The sequence below is a fragment of the Helicoverpa armigera genome, chromosome 31 (genome assembly GCF_030705265.1).
Source record: "Helicoverpa armigera isolate CAAS_96S chromosome 31, ASM3070526v1, whole genome shotgun sequence".
Taxonomy (NCBI): Eukaryota; Metazoa; Arthropoda; class Insecta; order Lepidoptera; family Noctuidae; genus Helicoverpa; species Helicoverpa armigera.
Window position 1 is genome coordinate 5,508,489 of NC_087150.1, and position 13,195 is coordinate 5,521,683.

General features: G+C 38.0%; 1 protein-coding gene across 1 annotated transcript; it reads right to left on the bottom strand.

The window, feature by feature from the left end:
• Nucleotides 1-974: 974 nt before the first annotated feature.
• Nucleotides 975-8,471, bottom strand: LOC110382773 (uncharacterized). The gene is made up of 7 exons (XM_021343456.3): nt 8,314-8,471; nt 3,791-3,944; nt 3,263-3,426; nt 2,719-2,914; nt 2,116-2,288; nt 1,593-1,718; nt 975-1,287 (listed from the first exon to the last, which is right to left on the bottom strand). The coding sequence occupies exons 2-7, from the start codon at nt 3,939-3,941 to the stop codon at nt 1,033-1,035; spliced, it is 1,065 nt and encodes a 354-aa protein (XP_021199131.3). The 5' UTR covers nt 3,942-3,944; nt 8,314-8,471; the 3' UTR covers nt 975-1,032.
• Between the last annotated feature and the right edge of the window lie 4,724 nt (nt 8,472-13,195).

Below are 13,195 nucleotides of genomic sequence, written 5' to 3' on the forward strand. Positions count from 1 at the left end.
AAACTTACGTAAATATACTCTTAAACAAGAATTTCATATATTGTGCACTTTTTGGTGCCATAATACTTGCGTCTCTATGTCGGTTATTATACAGCACACTCTGACGCCCAGAACTCGCGAGTTACGACACAGACGCGGCCGAACTTGACACACAGCGACACACAGATGATGTGTGACACGGTTTTAATTCACAATTAATTCAATATAATTACTGTTTGTGTTATAAATGAAAGAGTTCATTGTACCCTGTGTTTACAATATACTGTCAAAGTGTCAAATCGATCACGGGTGAGTGCGTTCCGTTTTACGTTAACGAGTTGTGAAGATGGCCATGCTTTAGTAAATTCAAGTAGGTTAATTTAAAATAAGAAATAGTTTACAACCAGATAAATTAAAAACTTACGTAAATATACTCTTAAACAAGAATTTCATATATTGTGCACTTTTTGGTGCCATAATACTTGCGTCTCTATGTCGGTTATTATACAGCACTGCATGTGAATGAGAAGCGGTTGACCGAAACGTTCTAATAATAAAAAAGGAATTTAAGGGGTAGTTTCTACGAAACTTTCATTTTTGTGATGATAAAGTAATGAAAACGTTAATTAAAATCATTTAAACCAAAGATTTCTCAGTCATAAGTTTGTAGTCTGAACTTTGAACGTATGAAGTGTTAATTCGACTTTAAAACTTTCACCTTAGTGGATAAATAAAACTTTCTGAAGGCAATACTCTAGAGTTGCCGCTGTTTACTTCTCAACAAAAAATCCTTATCTATATCATACTCTAAAATGCATAATATATCTGTTGTTTTGCTTAGGTACTAGTGCAGATAAGAATTTGGCCATACTTATATGGGATTAGTGTTAATATTTTAAGGTCCGGTTGGGAACGGCCATAGATCGTCACTTGTAAATTTTTTGGGCTACATCATTTGGATACATTTCCAAGGAAACTCAAAACAAACTCACAAATAAATTCAAAGACAGAAAAATAATATTTATTGAATAATAAATGCATTAACAATCACAATCACTCCTTGCTCTTTTTCGCGGGCGACTCGTCCTCGCGCGAGCTCCGCCGGTCTCTCTCTCCCTCCTCGTCGCTCTCCCGGCGTCTCTTCCTGTCGTTGTTCTCACTCTCTTTCTCTTTGCTCTCCTTCTGCTCTTTAGTCTCGGGGATGTACTTCTTGACGCGGGCGGGTTCGGGCGAGTATGCCCACAGTAGCATTTGTAAGTGCTCTGCTGTGGGTTCGTCTTTGTCGTTGAAGAGTTTCGCGTCTGCGTGCTGTAACGAGAAGTTAGAGTTATTATTACATGCATAATAGAGGGTTTTTTTACAGAACAGGGCAAAATACAATCAATGTGTTTAATTCTGGTTAACTTTTATGTGTACCATGAGCTCACTGGCCTGGCTTGTGACTACTATTACACATGAATCACTCTTATTCAATTATCAACAATATCTCGCACTATTACCATTCTTAGCTCTGATTTATTATAGAACTAACTTGTGCCTCAAATCCAGGGAATCAGGGTAGTTTAGGAAGATACTTAATGTAATAAAGAGGAAACAAGTATGTAAATTAGTACCTTTTCCTTAAGTTCCTTGAGCGCGTTATTCCTGACGATGTCCCACGTCTTGCCGCCGTCGCTCGGCACGGTGCGCAGACGCTTGTACTCGCCGCGGACGCTGCTGTACGCCAATATGAACGATTTCTGGAAACAGAATAGATGGAGGTGATTATCTCATTGGCATTGATAAATTGATAACATTTGTAAGGCGAGCGACCATATGTAAAAAATTATATCGTGTGAATATATGACGCCGTTTCTGTGGCAGCCTACAGCCGTGCATTTCTGATGGCAGACCGCGGCAGACGCCTGTTCGGGTTTGTTCAACTATATGTAACATTAGTCTATGCTAGCGGTTTCATCCGTGTCCCGTAGAAAATACTCTACGCCCTCAGATAACTAGTAGCATATGACCTATTTCAAATCGGACAGACAGTTGCTGAGATGAGCGTGTACAAACCAACAAACTCCACAGCTTTATAATTTCAGTGTATGTAGATTGTGACATATCACAAGTATGGTAATTTCGACAGTTACACACCTGTTGTTCACTGACGTCGTCTCCGGCCAGTTTCTCCGCAGTCCTGACGACGCCGAGGCTGAGGTAGGGGTTGTTCTGCCTGCTGAGGTGCAGCGACTCGAAGTCGTCCAGGAACTTCTCGAAGATCGACATCGCCTCCTTTATGTTCGAGATCTTTGTCTCGTCGCGGGTACCTGGACAGTTAAGAGAGCTGTGAGTCTTTAGGTAGTTCAGACAAGACATTATTGCCGACTGATGTAGACGGTCCAAAAGAAGGGTGTTCGTTACGTAGGAAATTATAATATTTTTTAAATAAGAATAAGCCTTCTCAACTTCCTTAATTCTAAGTCACATTGACACAATATGCTGTTGAGTATATAAATAAAATACATAATTGATGTGAATAAATAAAACCATATTTGTACTGGGTAGACTATTCATGACTAACTATTTAATTTTTATAAAGATACTGATCGATATAGCGATCATAATTTTTGAACTTAATCTCTCTAAAACCCAGAAGGCTATAGTATCCTTCTTATGGGCGTACAAGTCCGCAAATAAAGTACTCTTAAAAACTACAACAAACACCAGTCTCAATTACAACTAAAACTCATCACTTACACGTAAGCACCCTCTTAGCCCTCCCAATGAGTCCCTTAACCGCCAGCCTCTGGTAGTCAGGGTCTCTGCCCTCCAGCTCCTTCAGCGTGCCCTCAGCAGCTGCCGCGTCCTTGAAGCCCAGCCCTGGCACCGTGTCCGCAGGGAGCTCGGCCTTCTTGGGCTTCTCTTCCATTTCCACGTCTGATGCTGATGAGCTCTGGAAGTTGGAGAAAGGTTTCGGTGAGGTCTTGCTATGGCCTTTTTTCGGCGGTCATTTGAAGAATCAAGAATTTTCGCAAATTTAAGAAATATTTAGCCCTGAGTATGTTTTTTTGGAAAGCTAGAGGCTGTTTTTTGCGGTTACCGTAATCCTAGGAGTCAACGTACGCGCTAGGTTAAATACCAGTAAGTATATAGCATTATAAATAAATATATATTTTTAAATCAGATTAAACTAATATCAACACAAAGGTTAGTTTCGCACTCTTGGTATAGTAATATTCACGGACTTTTCAATATCCAAAATGAGAGCCACTATGACAGTTAAATCAACTTCACAACTTACGTCATCGCTATCACTCTTCTTCTCCTGTTTGTCTTGCTTCTTCTTGTCGTCCTTCTTGTCTTGCTTGTTGTCAGTCTTCTTGTCCTTGTCGAGGTCTGCGAGCCACTGCTCGAACACCTCCATCGCCTCCTTTATGTTCTTGATCTTGTCTTCTGCTTTTGTCACTGGAATAAGAAAAGAAGTCGTTAGGTAAGTATGCATGTCAGCTTACAAGAACATGGACACGTTTTCAAATCTTTTTGTGTACATAGTTTGTCTTCCATAACCACAAATTATAACTGTAACAGTAAAAAGGCACACCTAATTTAAATACATATAACCAACCCAACTTAGACACTCTCTGGCGTTGAATATAGATTTTTTAAGAACATTGTGACATTGTGTACACTGAACATTTCATAATTAGCCAAATGCGTTGGTTGTCTGCTTGGATGTTGGCACTCTGAAAAGCGTTCTCTAGGACGCAGCTGAAATCGGGACACAGCCAGTTTAACCATATTTACAAGTACAAGCACGCTAGGTACTCACTGGACAGCACGCGCTTGGCCCGGCCGAGCAGGCCGCGCACGGTGAGGCGCCGGTAGTTGGGCTCGTGCGCCTGCAGCAGCCGCAGTGTCTCCTCCGCCTTCGCGCGGTCCTTGAACCCGAAGCCGGACTCCTCCTTGTCCTCCTTGCCCATGATCTGCAACACGAGGATAAGGGAAATATTATACTTGACTGAAAAGTCCAACAGCAAACTACTGTCCTACTATGGTATATTTATACTATTCAAGGTAACTTTAATAAACCTATGCTACAGTATTATAAATAAGTACCGTGTTTAGTATTAAGTTAAGAGCGATAACTTTGTTCGAGACGATGTTTTAAACCAAGTACTAAAGTCGCTAATTTTAAATCAATTTTTAAGCCAGTTAACTTTGCCACTGTGAAGCTCGACAGGGCATGCACAAGTCATCAAAACTAACTACTACTGGCTACTATTTGGGAGTGGAAAATTTATTTGACGATAATTATAAAGGTGGTCACAGAGCGCAATGAATTTGCAAACATTCTTAACAACAGTCTATTAATAGAAAATGACTATATATAATCTTCACGTAGCTATTCTATTCATGAACCTAGGAATCAGCCTTACAACCTGTCCCGTCAGTGTAGGTCAAGGAGATGCATTCATTAAGTTGTTTGTATTAATTGCTTATAAAACCTGTATTTTTATTATTACTTCACTGTTCAAAATGTTCACATGACGTACTACTCATTATTTATGTAAATTGCCATGTAAACTATCTCATCTTAGACATTACATCACGACGCGAATATTTGAGGAGAATTTATTTAAATAATTTCGAGTAGTATTGACCTTAACGTGACGTCATCGCCGGAAAAAATGGCGCGAATCATACGAGTTGGCGGTAAAATGGTAATCGTTGAGTTAATCATTGTTATATTTTTTACGAACTACACAATAAGTCAAATATAATTACTTTTATTTTATTTGTTAACATAAGAATAGAGTGTCTATGGAGATCCTTTCCGGTTCTTCTCTAATAAGACCCACTCCTTCAAACCTAGCAGATAGGTATAAAAAAACTTTTAATATCTTTGTTAACGAGCTACACACCTGGGTTACATAAATTATGCGATATTGTCTGACTTTGAATATATCTTTTATAGTGTTTCAGTAGGTCACTGCGTAGGCATAGAAATATTGTTGATGCAGAATTGCCGACAGTAAAAATAATAGTAAGTAAGACAACAATAAATCTGGATTTCATATTCTTATTTTCGTACATTAAGCTTAGCAACGAACTATTATAAGTTATACCTAGTGTAGGTACATGTGACTTGCAAAAAATCTTCAGATGCTTAAATCTTAAACGCAAATAGTGCGTTTTTACCATATTTACCCAAACTTACATAACCAGGTACAAACGTGATGCCTTGTTCAAACATACATACATAACGATGCATGTATGTATTGTATGAGCTTGTACCACGGAATAGGAAAGATTAGCGGAGATGCCTTAATGCAGGTAGGTCAGGCGAGTTCTTCAGGTCGAAGACAAACAGCGGGCATGACCAAACGATCAGTTAAACTAACGAGGTGTTCGGGTTCTTTGAGACATCTGTTAACGATTTTTGGTACCTATTTCAAAAAAAATCGGATCCATAGAAAGCGTATTAAGGCGAAGACAGTGACGATCCTTCCTAATCCTCCGAACACCTGCATTTTGGCGCGCTACTTTCTTAGGAGATTTTCTGTTTTGGCACCTCCGCTAGTTATTTAGTTTTGTATGCCTTATACCTGCTGCGTCAAGGCTGTCGTATCGGTCAGTCACTCGCTGAACACGGGCTTCAGTCACTTTACAGTATTTAGTATTTGCATACATTTTACATAATGACATCAGCTCAACTTCATTCTTCCGTGATCATTTTAAAAGGCGGAATTTATAACTATAAGTAATAGAATAGCTGAAGAATTGTTTGTTTGTGTCCGCTAATCTGAGGAACTACCGGAATCAAAGACTATTTATTTACTTTATGACCGGACCGATTGCAGGGCATATATCGAGGAAAACTACCATAGGCAATTTTTGTGTGGTGTGGGAAATAGTTCCACGGGATGCGGGTGCTTACTGTTCGACTGGTTGTATGTGAATTTCCTTTTACTATTTCTACGGGACAAGTAGGTACCTAACTAACATCTATGTAATTTTTTTTTTTTTTTAATTTATTTATTTAATTCGGGGTTTTTATCCACATGGATATATCAACCCCATCGTACCCTCTAAATTCTATTGACACAAAACACTATAATTAATCTATGTAATAGAAGTTGGGTTGTGCGTTCGACCTTAGAGCAAGCAATAAACGCCTTAATAGAAGTTGGGTTGTGCGTTCGACCTTAGAGCAAGCAATAAACGCCTTAAGTATTCACGCTACTTAGGTAGGTATTTGTTATTGAAAGCGACAAATATTTATGCCCATTACCTACAGCTACAGCTAGCTAGCTACACAGCTGTCGAGGTAACCACAGGCGATGACGCGATATGGCGCGCCTTACAAATGTGTGTTTGATCAGTGAAGGACTTTCCCATGTTACTATATGTATTACCTATTTACCTTGTTAGGCAAACTCGTGGCTGAGTCAAAGCTCAAAGCTAGGATCAATAGATCTCTCTACCGTGTTGCTAAGAGCACGATAAACTGGTGGGTCTCGGGTCATTTGAACATCTTTGACAGTCGTTACGGGTGCCAGAAAGTGTGAAAAGAAGCCAGAAAGTATGATAACCACTATTACCTACCTACCAAGTAACTGGGTTGTGGAGGTTAGATATAGTCAGTCCTTGCAAAACACTGGTGCTCAGCTGCATCCTGTTAGACTGGAAGCCGACCCCAACATAGTTGGGAAAAGACTAGGCACATTATGATCACCTTGTTAGATGAACGCTGACGTAAATAATAGCCATATGTAGTGAATTTACATACATGACGAGCCGAGTTCAATGCAACGCGTGGGTGCAGCTGGGAGGAAGGCGCGAATAGGCATAATGTGTGGCGCCTTGTTCCGAACTTAGTCTTTGTCTCCTATGACGTCATAGATAAACATTTATAGACAGGTAGACATTGGTATAAATGTTATATTTCGCGAAATACATGCATGACACCCCATGTTCCTTCTTAAGCTCTTTATATTCTCTTTCGAACAATCCCGCAGCCCCGGCAGGCCTTGGCCTTGGTGAGCCTCGCGGCAGTTTGCTGACTTCGGCCACTACTGAGAGATTCCGAGGGCCCGCACACAAACACAATGAACATTTACGCACACAAGCATAGCTCACACGCTTTCGTGAAGCCCACCTTAAGTATTCCACGGAAATAAACGTGACGCTGATTGTAAGATATCCTCATTCTTGATGTCTGTATCACTAATAGTAATACTTGTAGTAGCCACTCGCACCGGCGACCCACTTGGCAGGCGAGGGAAAACAAATGCATGACGTCATCACTCTCACTGAGTACGTACATTATATCTACGAGTAGGTAGATATGCTCAATATATGCCGGTTTTATAGGAGAACTAGCTTTCGCCAGCAGTTTCAGCCGCGTCCCGTGGAATACCAACATACTCCGCGTACCGGATTAAAAGTACTCCTCAATAATTGGGCTAAGTACGTGAAACTGGAATATTTTTTCACAATTTCCATAAGAGCCGTTGCCCACTGCAAAGTTTTGGTCTGCCGGTAGTTTCGTCAATTTCGTCGATCGTGCTCATGTGATAGTATGGATATTTGAATGGTAAGTAGTGTATATTACGACAGGCCAGTACTGGCCCGTTGATCAAACAGACTGGGACCGAATAAAAATCAGATTGAATTCTTTAAAATAAATAGTCAACCAACCATCGGGCCAACTATTTTCAGTAGCCTGCGCTGAGCGGGTAGTCCCACGATGTTATTTCGTCTGCTAAAGTAACCCAACCCATCCCTAACATTAGCATAGACAACTATCTACATTATCGATAGCATGACGCTTAAAAGCAGGCATTTCCCGTACTGAGTAATTTGATATAATATTGCCTATAATTTACCAGTCAGACTATATTTTCAGTATTTATTGCACAGGTACAGGCAATAAAATAGCGCACAGAACACATAACAGTTACTTATGACGAAGAAGTGTTTATGACGGCAGCAACCTCGATATTATTCTAAATGTAAACATTAGAGCTATGTTTAGTACTAAGTAGGGCTGCCATCGTCTAGGTTCGACGCGCAACCGGCAGAATTTCATTTTAAAAAATTCTCGTAGAAAAAATTACCCATATTGTTGAATAGTGTAAGTTTTCCTACCGGATTTCGAGAACTCCAATCGAAAAACTTCTTTGATGATACAACACGCGAATATTAGCGAAATGATGTCATTATCACACGCGAATAATATTCTAAAAAAACATTACATTTTCCACTAATATAACTCTATTTCTAATCTATCATTCGCAGTCTGTCGACACTAAAGCGCGGGAAATATAAAAACGAAAACATTTTACTTACGATTAAATGTATTTAATGAATATTCCTTAGATAAGACTAGCTGCACTTCACGTGTTCCTACTTATACTAAATAATGTTATAACACTACTAGCACGCACTGAGATTCCGTGTTGACTAAATATCCATTCAAATACCACGCTACTTCGAGCGGGAACGTTTTGTTATAACACTACCAAATTCAGACGTAGAAGTTACAACACATAATGGAGGTACGTTAGCGGCTATTGAAACTGGTCCGGTTATAGAGATGAAAATCAACGAAAATAAAATGGTGACGCAATGATTTGGTTCGCTATTCCAAGGTCGTGTTTATATCTCGTCGTGACATCATCGTTCGGGCTGAACCCGTAACCTTCGGTAGACGATGTTACACGCTGATCTATTACTATTTACTGCAGCCACTTGATAAACACACGTTATGGACGCCTATCGCTTGCGGATTTATGATGCCAGAGAATCAAGATGATTGATGCCGCTATCGCTTGCAGGATAATGGCATTGGCCTTTAACTGATATGCATTATGAATATAATCCGACTGATAATACACCGATTCTCCTAAGTTAATTAATGTCAAAATTGAATAGAAATCGAATCGCAACATGATCGCAATAGCAGGGCCCCGATTCTCCTAAGTTAATAATGTCAAAATCGAATAGAAATCGAATCGCAATATGATCGTAATAGCAGTTTTAACCATATCGGGCATTCTGCTACTAATAAAAGACCAATCGCATTCGATTGACATTTGATTGGTGTGCGATTGGTCTGCTATTTTGATGATTTTGGTCTATACGGTAGTTTGCTGTACAATCATTTTGCAATCGTAAATCATTTGCAGACAAAATGATTCATTATTGAATGACAGAAAAGGATAAAAACGGTTATTTCTAAAAAAAAATAGCGGAATGCCACATACACTTCAATCGTAATCGAGTCGGAATCGGATCTCAGTCGAATCGAGACGAACGCCAATCGTATGTCGCTTAAGTAAAATTAGGAGAATCGGGCCCCAGGATAAGGGCATTGGCATTGGTTTATACTCTTTACGGTAGTTTGCTCTACAATCATATTGCAATCGTAAATCATTTGCAGGCAAAATGATTTATTATTAAATGTCAAAAAAGAATAAAAAGTTTATTTCAAAGAAAAAATAGCGGAATGCCACAAACAGTTCAATCGTAATCGAGTCGTGATTGGATCGCAATCGAATGTGAATCGTATGTCGCTTGAGTAAAATTAGGAGAATCGGGGCCCTGTTTTGTTGAAAATACGATTTAGTGACTTGGGTCACGTGTATTGTTGGATCTGTTTGATATATCAAATCATGACCGCAGCTTCGCACGCAAATGTGGTAGCATGTTTTAGCCTGATACCTGCATCACCAAATACTGAGATATTGAATTCCTTATCTTAAAGTTATTATTTCATTTTTTTACATTATTTAACATTAGCATTTTAACCGTCAAATCCGTAGCGGACCCCAATCGGGGTCTGAACATCAATGTCACCGTAAGCTCGGTTTAGACCCCAATTGGGGTCTGCGAATCAGTCATACACTTTCCTAATTATTTACGCTCATATTTATTTTCTTTCCAATCAAACCACATTTGTGAGTACTAAATAAAATAACTAAATAAATTTAAATTATTTTTACGCATTCAAACCTTTCATATTTAGCATCCCGTTAGAAATATACCTTTTTAAAATCCAATCGTAATTACCGGGAATTCTGATCGAACTCGCCATGTTTGTTTACATTAGTTGTTTTTTTTAATTTGAAGACGCATAGACAAGATGGCGACGGTGATAGAAGTTTTGCATCGAATGATCCGATTCGTTAAAATAAAGAATCGATTGAATAATTTAATATTATTTGATATTATAATATTACTAAATTGCACTTTTGTATACTTACCATAATCTGAAAATAAATTAGGAAAAGTAAAATGGCTTAATTTATTTTGAAAAAAATGCTAGAAAATCAGTGGTAGAAAATACGTTGTAGCCGGAATAAAAAAAATCTTCGGTTTTTAGGGTTTCCGAAGACGGCAAATGAAGACTTATTTATTTCTTCGGGTGTTTTATGTGCAGGATTCCTGTAGACCTGCCAAATTTAATGGCGATTCGTTACTTCCAACTTTTTAACTGAGCGGCAAAGCTATTTGACGAGAGCCGTAGTTAGGTGTAGTTATCGCAAAATTTTATGACGTTTTTATTGTTTGAAAGGGCAAATAGTTCGCTGTTCATCGAAAGCTGGTCCAAGATGGAAAGATGGCCGCCGCCGACTTATTTTTAACCGACTTCCCAAGCGGAGGTTCTCAATTCGACCGTTTTTTCTATATTTGTTACGCGATTACTCAGCCATTTATTTATCGATTTTGATGATTCTTTTTGTTTGATAGCGTATACTTCCGAGGTGGTCCCATTATCATCAGGTCAGGACCTGATGATGGAACAGAAATCGAGGGCGACTTTCGAAAGTTGCAGAAAGACATAGGTTGAAATCTTATCACTCAGGTGTTTGCCTGGTAGCACTATTTAACAGTGAAGGCTTTGAGCTGACCTGATGATGGAGACCAGTGAAGGTCGAGGGAACTCGACAACTGAATATTTAAACTTTCTCGTGTTTGTGCTTATATTATTCGTATTTACGAGGCCTCTGCAACAGTAAAGGAGATGGAGACGAGAGAAGTTCGGTTGTCGAGTTCCCTCGATCTTCTCTGGTCTCCATCATCAGGTCAGCTCCAAACCTTTACTGTTTCATAGTGTTATCAGACATACATCTGAGTGTCAAGTTATAACCTTAGCTATGCTTACAATTTTCGAGAGTTGCCCTCGATTTCTCAAGGTTTCCATCATCAGATCCTGGACCTAATAACAAATATGGGAAATATACCCTTTCGACGAAAACAAACATCCAAATTGAGAACCACCTCCTTTTTGGGATTCGGTAAAAAATATTTGGTGACTTTAAAATCAATCAATTATTATTATTGTTTCTCATCATCAAATAAGTACATTACTTTGGTAGTTACAAATTGCATTATATTTCAGAACACCAGGATTACCCTCCGCCCAAACAAAAATCTTAGAATTGTTGAGAAATAATATAAGAATAAATTAAAATTCCGTAATAGGTAATAAAAATTCAATTAAAGTTAAAAATTATTACGAATGACGCAACACCAAAATAAATAATACATATAAAAATTTAATGCTAAAAACTTTCATAAAACTGAAATATCTTTTTTCTTAACAACAAAAACAAATTGAACCTATAATTTAAAATTAATAAATAAAATTGAAAAAAGTTGCTATTAAAAAATAGGTATATAAAAAATTTGGTATTCGATTATTTATAATAAATATCCGATTTAGGTATCGAATGCACACCGATGATTGAAAAAAAAATAAATACTCCATTCCAAACTCTACTTCTTTTTGATCTTGTAAATTGTTCATTTTTATTGTGTATTTTATGTGCTGATTTTTTAGTTATTGAACATAAATAAGTGCAGGAAATGTATTGCAACGGATTGAAAATGTTATAAATGACGTTTGTGTTGTGTTTGAGAAAGTGATGCGATTATTTATTGGTAAGTTTTCACCAAATTTGAAATGCCTAACTTTTCGATAGACTTAAAAACACCGTAATTATTATATTTTTCTGAATTAACTGACTCCATTCGACCTTTGCACGTTGTTGTCAAATAAGTGAGCTCTAAAGTTATAGTTAAAATACTTCTGATCAGGCATTACGGACTTAGAATTAATGTGTTGAAAGTTAGTACAAATTTTTGACATCCATGTCGCGATTCAAAATTCCCGCCGAATCAACGGTAAAGTCATATGTCAAAATCTTGTCGAGCAGAGGGGTTAACCGTCAAATCCGTAGCGGACCCCAATCGGGGTCTGAACATCAATGTCACCGTAAGCTCGGTTTAGACCCCAATTGGGGTCTGCGAATCAGTCATACACTTTCCTAATTATTTACGCTCATATTTATTTTCTTTCCAATCAAACCACATTTGTGAGTACTAAATAAAATAACTAAATAAATTTAAATTATTTTTACGCATTCAAACCTTTCATATTTAGCATCCCGTTAGAAATATACCTTTTTAAAATCCAATCGTAATTACCGGGAATTCTGATCGAACTCGCCATGTTTGTTTACATTAGTTGTTTTTTTTAATTTGAAGACGCATAGACAAGATGGCGACGGTGATAGAAGTTTTGCATCGAATGATCCGATTCGTTAAAATAAAGAATCGATTGAATAATTTAATATTATTTGATATTATAATATTACTAAATTGCACTTTTGTATACTTACCATAATCTGAAAATAAATTAGGAAAAGTAAAATGGCTTAATTTATTTTGAAAAAAATGCTAGAAAATCAGTGGTAGAAAATACGTTGTAGCCGGAATAAAAAAAATCTTCGGTTTTTAGGGTTTCCGAAGACGGCAAATGAAGACTTATTTATTTCTTCGGGTGTTTTATGTGCAGGATTCCTGTAGACCTGCCAAATTTAATGGCGATTCGTTACTTCCAACTTTTTAACTGAGCGGCAAAGCTATTTGACGAGAGCCGTAGTTAGGTGTAGTTATCGCAAAATTTTATGACGTTTTTATTGTTTGAAAGGGCAAATAGTTCGCTGTTCATCGAAAGCTGGTCCAAGATGGAAAGATGGCCGCCGCCGACTTATTTTTAACCGACTTCCCAAGCGGAGGTTCTCAATTCGACCGTTTTTTTTTCTATATTTGTTACGCGATTACTCAGCCATTTATTTATCGATTTTGATGATTCTTTTTTTGTTTGATAGCGTATACTTCCGAGGTGGTCCCATTATCATCAGGTCAGGACCTGATGATGGAA

Bases quoted from the DNA above. Each gene is read 5' to 3' on its own strand.
- LOC110382773 (XM_021343456.3), bottom strand. From the start codon at position 3,941: ATGGGCAAGGAGGACAAGGAGGAGTCCGGCTTCGGGTTCAAGGACCGC. The intron at 2,289-2,718 runs GTAAGTGATGAG...TTAACTGTCCAG, and splicing joins GGCTAAGAGGGTGCTTACGT to GTACCCGCGACGAGACAAAG. The intron at 1,288-1,592 runs GTACTAATTTAC...TTCTCGTTACAG, and splicing joins TCAAGGAACTTAAGGAAAAG to CACGCAGACGCGAAACTCTT.